General features: G+C 39.4%; 1 protein-coding gene and 1 non-coding gene across 2 annotated transcripts in view; both read right to left on the bottom strand.

Annotated features, from left to right (window-relative positions):
* Nucleotides 1–12,001, bottom strand: part of MYO5A (myosin VA) — a 123,994-nt gene that overhangs the window by 65,928 nt on the left and 46,065 nt on the right. The window contains 7 exon segments of the mRNA XM_023751634.1: nucleotides 3,518–3,615; nucleotides 4,783–4,944; nucleotides 7,767–7,850; nucleotides 9,089–9,214; nucleotides 11,126–11,146; nucleotides 11,148–11,228; nucleotides 11,230–11,268. Of these exon segments, the coding sequence (XP_023607402.1) occupies nucleotides 3,518–3,615; nucleotides 4,783–4,944; nucleotides 7,767–7,850; nucleotides 9,089–9,214; nucleotides 11,126–11,146; nucleotides 11,148–11,228; nucleotides 11,230–11,268 (611 nt within the window).
* LOC111825396 lies at nucleotides 6,626–6,732 on the bottom strand. The gene has a single exon (XR_002828556.1). It is a non-coding gene; the product is annotated as a U6 spliceosomal RNA (small nuclear RNA).

Genomic DNA, 12,001 nt, shown 5'->3' with positions numbered 1-12,001 from the left:
GAGTGGGGTAAATGGGGGGAAATGGAAGACATCTGTAATACTGTCAACAATAAAATAAATTTAAAAGAGAAAATAATACAATAATTAGCAAATAATAATAATTTTAAAAACATAGGTGTAAGGTCCATGACATAGGTCTTGGAGATGATTTTTTGAATCAGACACCAAAAGTAAAAGCAACAAAATAAAAATAAACAAGTAGGAAAACAGCAAACTAAAAAGCTTCTGCACAGCAAAAGATACCATCAACAAAATAAAAAGGCAACCTACTGAATGGGAGAAAATGTTTGCAAATCATATATCCAATAAGTGGTTAAATAAAGAATTCATACAACTCAATAGCAAAAAAATCTGATTTTAAAAATGAACAGAAGATTTAAATACACATTTTTCCAAAGAAGACATACAGATGGCCAATAGGTACATAAAAAAAATGTTCAACATTAATCATCAGAAAAATGTAAATCAAAACCACAATGAGATACCATCTCATACCTGTTAGAATGGCTATCACCAAAAAGATAAGAAGTAACAAGTGTTGGCGAAGATGTGGAAAAAAGGAAACCTTTTTTCCAGGGGAATATAAGTTGGTGCAGCCACTATAGAAAACAGTATGGAGATTCCTTTAAAAAATTAAAAATACAACTACCATATGATCCAGTAATTCCACTTCTGGATATTTATGCAAAGGAAACAAAAACCCTAACTCAAAAAGATATATGCAACCCCATGTTCATTGCAGCATTATTTACAACTAGTAGCCCAGTGCACGAAATTCATGCAGATTAAAAGGGAATTAATTGCCCTAACCGGTTTGGCTCAGTGGATAGAGCATCGGCCTGTGGACTCAAGGGTCCTGGGTTCGGTTCCGGTCAAGGGTATGTACCTTGGTTGCGGGCACATCCCCAGTGGGGAGTGTGCAGGAGGCAGCTGATCGATGTTTCTCTCTTACCGATGTTTCTAACTCTCTATCCCTCTCCCTCTCTGTAAAAAATCAATAAGATATTTTTTTAAAAAGGGAATTAATTAGCAGAGATATTTTAACATTGCTATTTTCCCTTTCTCTGTAATAGAAATGTGAGAGATGAAAGGAAATTAGTAAAATGTATATGAAAATATATAAATTTATTAAATATATAAGTTTATTAATAAATAAACAGTAACAAAAGGATATAACAACAACAGAGGCATGATATAAAAACAACAAAAACATGATATAAAAACAACAGTGATGCAAACGATGACTGATAAAGTGATTAAACTTATTCTAATATCTCCCTGTACACCACATTAAGAGTGAAAACACTTTCAGAGTGCTTGACTAATTTCCCTTGTGATGAAGTACTTAGAACTTTAACTGTAACATCACATGCTCTTCAAACTCGAGAGAAAGCAACATATAACTGACCATGTGAAAAACGGGTTCAGGTAGGAACATGCCTACTTTGTCTAGAGTTTGTCCTTGTGATTTATTAATAGTCATCACAAATGCTGGCATCACGGGAAACCGTCGTCGAATCAATTTAAATGGGAGGCCAGTGTCAGATGGGGACAAACTAATTCTTGGAATCAGAACAGCCTCTCCCTCTGCAGATCCTGATAATACTTCAGCTTCGATAATGTTAGGTCGTAATCTTTTGATAATAAATCTGGTACCATTACAAAGACCCCATTTAATATTGAGATTTCTCAATAGCATGATGATTGCACCCACTTTCAATTTTAATTTATGACACGGCATTCCCGAAGGAGTAATACTATTCAGAAATCCGATGGGGAAATTTTCCTTTGTTTCTTTGTTATGGGGTGGGGCCACAACATTAGTAACAAAGAAACAGAATTAAAACTTTATTGTGGGGAGCCACTACAGTGTTTTGGACAGGTTCAAGCCTTGGACTGATGAGAGGGCACAGTCCTCTCATTGCCATGTGCAAGTCCCAGCTTGGAGGGCAGGGCCCTCCCAGCACAATTTTAGCCAATAGCTGTAGTTGTAAGCTTGAACCTATGGTCCGAACATGTGGCCCCACGTGCCTGAGTGATATGGGCTTGATAGAGTTCAGGTGCATGTAGTTGAGTAGGATTGAAACCCAGGAGAATGTTTGTAAACATCTTGGTCACGCCCTTACTTTGCCTCATAGCATCTGCTATAAAATAAAGGCATGGCTGTGGGCGTGGTCGCTGTCTCTCAGAGAAGCAGCGTCCCACCGAGACCCGGCTTTCATTCTCTTGTCTGTCTTTTCTAAGCCTTTCAGCCGCCCCACTCAGGTTCACCCCGTGCTGGCGCGGCACACTTTAGAACAGTGATGGTGAACCTATGACATGCGTGTCAGAGGTGACATGCGAACTCATTTTTTTGGTTGATTTTTCTTTGTTAAATGGCATTTAAATATATAAAATAAATATCAAAAATATAAATCTTTGTTTTACTATGGTTGCAAAGATCAAAAAATTTCTATATGTGACACGGCACCAGAGTTAAGTTAGGGTTTTTCAAAATGCTGACACGCCGAGCTCAAAAGGTTTGCCATCACTGCTTTAGAAAGATCTGCCTCCACACTCACAGAGAGGGTTCCTGCCTCAAACTCCACCCTTACAGGAAACAGCTCTGGGAAACAGCTTGGGGGAGGGCACAGCCATTGCCAAGACAACCCCTGTAGGACTGACTTCCTTCCGCTTGGTCCGTAACTGTTAGTCTGTATGTGATGAACACCACCCATGGTTTTTATATAAGTAGATAGCCAAGATATGGAAACAAACCAATGAATGGATGAATAAACTGTTGTATATATTCTTCAGCCATAAAAGAAAATGAGCCCAGCTGGCACGGCTCAGGGGTTGAGCACTGACCTATGAACCAGAAAGTCACAGTTTGATTCCTGGTCAGAGCACATGCCTGGGTTGCTGGCTCAATTCCCAGTATGGGGCGTGAAGAGGTAGCCAATCAATGATTCTCTCTCATTATTGATGTTTCAATCTTTCTCTCCCTCTCCCTTCCTCTCTGAAATAAATAAAAATATTTTTTTAAAAATAAATAAAGAAAATGAAATCTTGCCATTTGGGCATGATGCTAAATGAAATTAAGTCAGAAAGACAAATACCATATGATCCCTCTTATATGTGAAATCTAAAAAACATAAAACATGGAGCATTTGAGATCTTGCTTCCTGGCAATTGTCATCATTTTGGCTCAAATAAACTCATAAAAAATTTAAAAAAATAAAAAACACAGAACAAAACAACACACACCAACACAAGCACAAACACACTAAATCCAAGCTATAGATACAGAGAACAGATTGGTGATTGCCAGAAGTAGGGGTTGACAGGTAAGAGAAAAAGATAAGAAGGAGGGGGGGGGTGATATCAAAATTTTTAAAAAATTATTTTTAAGTTCTATTAACTAGTAGTTTCCCTATATAAGACATGAAGAATTACCCAAATATTTTTTGCTTCTATTGGTCTGGTAATCCTTATGATATATGGGTACTTTTAAATTCAGTAGTTGAGAAATACTTACGTGAATGGGAACTTGAAATCATTAGGCTTAATACAGCGCACATAGTGAGGGGTAGTGGCATTCAGGGTCTCCATTAGCAGGTGAAGGGAATTTCGGAACTGCATGGGAAAGAGCAGAAAGGGGCATCAAGGTTTTGTCAAAGCCAAAGATGATGTAAAACCAGTTAAAATTTTCTCCTAATGACAGTAGTAAAGAGTGACCCACCCTCAAAAGGGGAGTTATCAAACAAGAATGCTTTATGTTACAATTTGCTTAAATTCTACCATTTATATGCTTCCTCTCCTAACTATACATTCACTCTCTCCCATGCCTTTTCCCACATCCCCCTTTTTTATAGGCTGTTTCCTTAGAGCAATTTTAGGTTCACAGCAAAATTGAGAAGATATAGGGATTTCCCACACATCCCTTATCCTCACACATGCAGAGCCTTCCCCATTATTAATATCCCCCAACAGAGTTGTACATCTGTTATAGTTGATGGACATAAACATTGTAATCTCCCAAAGTCCATCGTTTACATTAGAGTTCAGTCTTCCTACGCCCCTTTTAATACACGACTCTGCTGTTTTCTGTTGGGAACACGAAATTCTGACTAAAAATATAACCTTGCTTTATGAAGATTAAGACCATTTAATCATGTAGAATGGGAGTTTAGCTGTAAGATACTGAAAAATATAACAGATGACAAGAGTATAGGCAATGAATGGGAGAATGGGAGAGTACAGTCAGGTGGGATTACCATTAGGGACATGGGATCAGGATGGAGGCAGTAGACCTGTGTCTGGCCCTGTTTCCTGTCTGCACCAGGCACAGGGTCACACACACAGGAAAACAAGCTGGCCAGTGCTTAGCCGCCTGTTCAAAGCCTGGGCCACTGTTCAGGCACTAAGCATGCACGTTACATTTTCCACTCCCCACGGAGGATAAGACATCAAAAACAAGGAGAGGGCACTATTCCAGTTGAAGGAGCTGATGTTCTGTACAAATCCAGAGAGGAAGCAACCAGAGAACAAAACAAAGGCCACAGTGGTCTATAAGGAAGAAGAATTAAGACGCAAAAGACAGTATTTGGAAAAGGCTTAATCAGAGTCACAGGTCTAAAGCTGGGTGGAGGGCAGGAGTGGATGGTGTTACACATTCTCACAGTGAAAGCTCCAGCCTCTCCTCACCTGAGGATCCCACCTGGGAGGCTGAGGAAGGAAGACCTGAGGCTTCAGCAGAGCCAAAGAGGAAAGAACACCATAGCAGTGGTTTCCTGAACTCACCTGGTGCCCCACCGTTTTCTTGTGCTCTTTGGCTGTCTGGCCTGGTCGACCTTTGGTGGGCTTTGCAGGAATGCGGGTGAGGGGTGTGCGCCCTGAAGAGGTGGCTGAGGTTGGACTGATGGCCTTCTCATCATCTTGAAATAATTCTGGTAGCATCTTAAACTGAGTCAGAAAGCATGAAAGAAAATTACACTCTAAACTCAAACTCAAAATAAATAAAAAATAAACTCAAATTTAAATGTAAACCTTTACAGAAACATGAAGATTTGCAATCCATAGTGATTCCCTTCCTTAAGCCAACTCTTTCAGAGTCACACTCCAGAAGTAATCAATATCTGTGTTGGGAGCCAAGAGTGTGAGAGGAAGGTGACATTTATGGTCTAAAAATATAGGTGGAAAAATGCAACAATTCTACAACCATGTTTGGGGGAAACAAAATAAAAACTACTCCACTAAGACTTGAAATCCTAATTGGCCACTCTAAATATATTACTGAGTTTGAATTATAATTATTTTATGAGAAAAATACTAATTGAAAGTCCTATCTTATTATCTTAGTTCCACGAAATGCTTTATCAGCATGCTTCATTTATCTACCCACTAATTCAGATGGTGAGCACCAGCTAAAAAATATCACAGAAAATCTCAGCAGGAAGAATGTCATGAACTAGTTCTACAGTATTATAGTATTAAAAATAATTATGAATCAATACAATTTCAAGAAAATGTGGGAAATCATTTCTGTAATAACAACATTATTCACTAAGAGCTTTTTATGAATGAAACACTACTCTAAGGGCTTAATGAAACTTATTTAATCCTCATAAGAACCCCTTAGATACTATTATGATTCTATTTCATAGATGAGAGATCTAAGGCATAAACTTAGTGCTTCCCCTCATCAATAAGCAACATGGAAAGTAGGGGTTACAACTCTTTTTAATGGTATTTGGTAGAGTTGCAATTTAGTAGTATTTGGTCGGGTTGCAATTCATTTATGTGCTCTCTGATATTAGATGTGGCAACATAATCTATGTTTTATCACCGTAAAGAAATCTTAAGACACTTTTTGTTAAGTTTATAAGACCTTAGTTCTTTTTCAAGTTGAAAATTTGGCTAGAGGCTGCAAAATTAAAGGAAAAAGAAGACAAAACACATACACATACAAACTCAACCTCACACTGTATTACCACAAAATAATTCTATTTAAAACATATAACACAAATATTACCCTTTTAAAATATGTCCAAGAGAACAAATAAACACTATATTATACTTGCTTCCTATCAGGTGCACAGACATTAACATATAAAGTCCATCCATTTAGGTTCGGTTTCTGAGTGGATGGGTTTCGGACTGGGAGCAGGGGAGGCCTTTAAGATTCTATGTAAATCACACACTGTCTCCATTCCAATAGCAACAATGCTGTATAGACTGGTAGTCACTCCAAATGATTCCTCAGAATGTATACCTACCTTCTGATAATTAAGCTGATAATTAGCCAATCAGAAAAGTTAAGCCAGAATAAAGATACAATTGATATGGGTACCTGGGGGATGAGAACCTGTGAATATTCTATTTAAGCTAATTACTTAGGCAGAGTAGTGATGCTAGAATGTCATGGTTTTCATCACTATTCATAAATCAAAATGATTTATAATCTTTAACTGAATAATACTCAGGCATTGGCCTGTGAGAGAATTTTCTCTTCTATGCCAGTCTCATAAGCTATCAAGCATTAATGCCCAGTTTTAGAATAAACTAAAAAAAAAAAGTGCCAGTCAGTAATCTAGAAGAATTTGATGAATATACTTAGTTTTTTTTTGTTTGTTTGTTTGTTTTTAAAAATATGGAACGCTTCACGTATTTTCGTGTCATCCTTGCGCAGGGGCCATGCTAATCTTCTCTGTATCGTTCCAATTTTAGTATATGTGCTGCCGAAGCGAGCACTATACTTAGTTTTTTTATTGAATAACTGAATATTAATTTTGCTAAACTGAGTAGCTGGCTTCCTGGTTTGTTCCCTATAGAATGAAAGTGAGCTGTCCTTCCCCTTCCATCTTTTCCTGACAAAAGTCAAAGGAATGAGACTGAGCCCTAGCTGGTTTGGCTCAGTAGATATAGCGTCGGCCTATGGACTGAAGGATCCCAGGTTTGATTCCGGTCAAGGGCACATGCCTCGGTTGTGGGCTTGATCCCCAGTAGGGGGCGTGCAGGAAGCAGCCAATCAATGATTCTCTCTCATCACTGATGTTTCTATCTCTCTCTCCCTCTCCCTTTTTCTCTGAAATCAATAAAGAATATATTAAAAAAAAAAAAAAGGAAGGAGACTGGGGTCAATCTAGTGTAACCATCATAGTTCCTTGCCCTCTGGAATATTCTTTTCCCACTAGAAAGCAGTGTTTCTAGAGTCTATACTAAAGAAATATAATTTTGAAATGCTTTGGACCACACCTGAAACTGCACTCAATGATTCAGAGATTAATCTCCGTCTGAACAGAGTAGGTAAGGCCATGTTTCAAGTGCATTCCTTTAAAATGACACAGCAAAAATACTGGTTTTCTCTCACAGTCTCTCACAGAGGCACAAGAAAAGCCTGGAACTGCTGTGCAGGCAAAAATGTCCCATAAAACTGAAAGACAACACTGCACAGTGGTTAAGACACAGACTCTGAGCCAGACAGTCTCGGCTTTAATTTGCCTTGAAAACTCATTAGCTCTGAAGTCCCTGTGCCTCAGATGTCTCATCTGTAAAATCAGCAGGGTAATGAGAATGTCACCTCATTATGAGGATGAGATGAGTTAACATTTGTATGGCATTTAAATCAGGACCTAACACACAGTAAGCGTTGTACATCTGATGAGTAAAAAACTAACAATAAAGCTGACTTTGTTAGAGAAATCATTATTATTGTTTAAAAGATAATGCTTAATTAACATTTTGTTGACTATATCCTGATTGAAGAAAACCATGTACATGGTTACCTTGCTTGATTTAAGAACTTTAATTTGTTCTTCATAAACAGTGTCTTTATTCTTTTCCAGAAAGCCTTCACACTGATATTCCACCTGAAAACACAGAAAAATCTCAACTTATACAACTTTTGAATAGAAATCATAATCATCAACAACAAAATATTTATTAAGCTCAGGCTATATGACTGGGGTTTTATGATAAGAAATTATAAACTTGATAAGAAGTATGTTAACCCTAGAGTAAAACAAATACTGTTTTTCTTAGGGAACAGTGGTACTGCTGAATAACTGTGGTCTAAACGATCCTCCCGTCATGGGTAAGCAGACTCATTTGAAGTTCATTCTCCTCTCCCATGTTGGCAACTCCTTCAACGCTGACCCAGTATATCTCCTCCTAACCTAGTTCACCATCCAGCAGGGATAAGTCTCCTCTTGGGAGAGAAGATCATAAGGAACAAATAGCTGTCTGATAGAAAGAAAGTAGAAGAGCTGATGATGGGTGGAAGTGGAGGCTGGTGAATACTGTATGATTTGGTAAGTGGAATTACTTGAGAATGGACTATTACTGCTTCCAAAACTCCAGTAGCTTCAGTCAACTACTACTGAAGGGGCTCCCAGTTTGTGCACCACAAAGCCCTTAGGTGGTCCTAAAGTCATTCCAAGGTTTCCAGCCAGAATTAAGGAGGACTCAGAGGGCCCCTAAATCCTGAAAGAGACCCTGAGAAGCTTACTCCAGAGCCTACCCTATAACCTCCTTGGAACATAAATTAATCTTACAGCTCCTGATTTTCTCACTAGACTATAGAACTTGTGGAGCAGCAAGTCTGCCTGTCTTGTTACCAGAGACCCAGTGAATCAATATTGGAGGGTGACACAAGCTCACAATTTCCATTCTGAAACCCTTGGGGTCAGCTATACTTTAGAACTCAGAATTTTCCAGCAAAGTCCGAGGCAGCAGTGATCAAATACATTATCATTTCTACAGTGCAATATGTAAATATCCAGCTTAAATAGGATAAGTAAAAACTTTAAATAACCTCATGTTAGTTCAGGTCAGAGATCAGGTTTAGCCACTAAATAAATTATGAAAAGACTTTTGATTTTCAGAGTTTCTTGCATTTCAGAGGATTGTAGACCCATATTTACTTCATAATTCCATTTAGGTTAAAGGAAAAGAAAAAGAACAAGCCAACAATGAAGATTACTTTTCCTAGAAGGCCCTGAAGAATGCAAACTTCAGCCAAGAAAAAAAATGACAACTCTTGAATACTCATTTTTTCCTCTTTGAACTTAAGTATTCAAAAAGAAAAAAGATAATATAGCTTCCTTACTTTGTCAGCAAAATGTTGGATGATGAAAGCTTTGTTTGATAGACGGGGCTTTTCAAAGAGTGCACATTTGTTCAAATGTGTGTTGTACAATTTCTGGGCCCAAGTGTCATCTGTACCTTTAGGCATCTACATTTAATGAAAGAAAAACGGAAAGAAAAAACATAAGTGAATATTGTTATGAGACTTTTCTAATGCATTCATTAAGAGACCATTTTTTGGCTTCACCTACCAATTTTTATATTCAAACTAGAGGCCTGGTGCACGAAATTTGTGCACTGGCAGGGGGGTGTCCCTCAGCCCAACCGGCACCCTCTCCAATCTGGGATCCCTCTCACAATCCGGGAATGCTGGCTCCCAACCGCTCACCTGCCTGCCTGATTGCCCCTAACTGCTTCAGCCTGCCAGCCTGATCACTCCCTAACCGCTCCCCTGCCAGTCCGATTGCCCCCAACTTCCCTCCTCTGCTGGCCCCGTTACCCCCAACTGCCCTCCCCTGCCGGCCTGGTTGCCCCTAACTGCCCTCTCCTGCAGGCCTGGACACCCCCCCCCCCACAACTGCCCTCCCTCCCCTGCTGGCCTGGTCGCCCCTAACTGCCCTCCCCTGCTAGTCATCTTTGTGGTGGCCATCTTGTGGCGACATGGGCGCGGCCATCTTGTGACCACATGGGGGCAGCCATCTCGTGCGAGGGCGTGATGGTCATTTTGCATATTACCTCTTTATTATATAGGACTAGGAATTTATTTCTTCCACATTTCTCTCTTAGAGGCCAAAACCAATTATTAATGGAGAACCAAGACTGAGACGTCCCCATGGGCAGCTCAATTTGCCTTTAGATGGAGTCATCAAATAATATTTTCTCTTAAAACAATAAAAGCCTCACTAATAAAAGATGAAACATCATGACTATCAAGTATTTTCTAAAAACATGTTAAATAAAGATAACATGTGCATATAGTGAAATATTCATATAATTCAGAGAGGTATGAAATGGAGGGTAGTCTCCTCTCACTTCCATTGACTTCTTTATCTTTCTGTCTCTAAACACATATACATAAATAGGCTCATTCTCTAAATTCACTGCATCTTTCTCTCTTTAATAATAGCATTCTTATATTTATGATCACTATGTTTTTACTGATTTTTGTAACAATTATTTATTTTACATATATATCCTAGATACTTTTGCAAGTATATTCGTAGGGTACCCATCAGTTCCACTGCTGAGTCAAAATATATATGTATTTACAATTTTAATGAATATTGTCAAATTCCTTTAAAATATGTTGTACTAATTCATGCCCTTCATCAAGAATATATACGCAATAAATATTCATTTGGTAGTATCAAATGAAAGGTATTATTAAATTTAAAATCTTTTGATAGGTAAAACAGTAACTTGTTTTTGTTTTGACTCACATTTTATTTAATTTTGAGCAAGGCAAGGACCTTGTCACTATATGCATTCTGAATGCTATAGAAAATCTGGATGCTTATAAACTAAATATATTAAGAGAACAAATAGGTATTTGTCTAAGATCCCTCAGTTAGCAGTAGAGCTGGGAATCTCGTATTTTTCTAACATGCTACATCTTCAAATTTAAAGCTAAAACTCCCTCCCTAACATACATATCATATCGGTAATAAAGAACTAGTCAAATTTTAACTTATGAATATTTAGAACAATTGTTCAAAATATCTTTTGTAATTTATTGCATTTCTTTAAATATATAATACCAATGAACAAAAAGTACCAAATATAAGCATATTGATTAACAGAAGTGGCTAAAATTGGTAGTAGTTGTATCAAATGTTAATTTTTCACACAATTTAGAATCAAGTGAAAAGAGAAGGGAATTCTCCTAGTTTCATTTGTATTTAAAGGCCTTTGGTTCTGGTGACCCACAGAATGCAAGTTAGAGTGATCTCTAACTCATGGCAACTCATGGACAACTATGAATCTCTGCTTAAACCCACTTATTTTCGGACCTTGAGATACCTATTTGGATACACTAAGTACATTAGGGAATCATACTTACTTTGCATTCCTCATCCAGCAAATTCTAGAATGCCCAGTTTAGATTCTATAAGATTAATGCAAGGCTGATTATCATAAAAATCTATGAGAGTCCATGGAATTTGTTTCCTTCATATATTCCTCTTTGTTCTATTTGAAGACATGCTAAAATGAAAAAGAAAAAAGTGGCATTACTGCATTATTATCATAAGTAATGTTAGTCAAGAAATAATCCTATATAAAAGGGCTACTAAGCAAATAGGCCGAACGGCGGAACAACCGGAACAACTGAACAACCGAGCAGTGAGAGATGGCAGTGGGAGTGTGCGGAACATGGTGGGCATTGGCCGTGGCAGGATGGTGAAGGTGGTGAGTGGGGGCGCCAGACCAAGGCCGGGCGCCGGGCGCTGTCACTGGGGTGATCCTTGGGTGGTTACTGAAAATTCTTTGCTCCTGCATGCTGTGGTCCCGCCGGGCACTTGCACCTGCTGCTGGCGACAGCCTCACTTGCACCCACTGCCGGCACCAGAGCCGCCACTCACACCTCTGCCGGCACCCGGCGCTGGCCTGGATCGCTCGGTGCCATCAGCGGGTGTGAGCAGGGGCTGCCAGCCCCAATCGCCCCTCAGGGCTTCTCCACCTCCCCCTGCTCCTGAAGGGAGATCAGGGCTGGCAGCCACCTCTCACACCCACTGCCAGTGCCGGCCCTGCTCTCACCTGCAGCTGGTGCTGGAGCTGCTGCTCGCACCCACTGCCAGTGCCTGGCGCCGGTCCCGATCGCTTAGCGCCATCAGCAGGTGCGAGCGGCCGGCCCCAATTGCTTCGTACCTTCAGCAGGTGCAAACAGGGCCGGCACCACTGTCAGCATGTGGGAGTGGTGGCAGCGGGAGTAGGGCTG

Source organism: Myotis lucifugus, unplaced genomic scaffold (assembly GCF_000147115.1).
Source record: "Myotis lucifugus unplaced genomic scaffold, Myoluc2.0 scaffold_23, whole genome shotgun sequence".
Classification (NCBI taxonomy): Eukaryota; Metazoa; Chordata; class Mammalia; order Chiroptera; family Vespertilionidae; genus Myotis; species Myotis lucifugus.
Note: the sequence above shows the minus strand (reverse complement) of the source record. Positions and strands in the feature narration are given on the sequence as shown.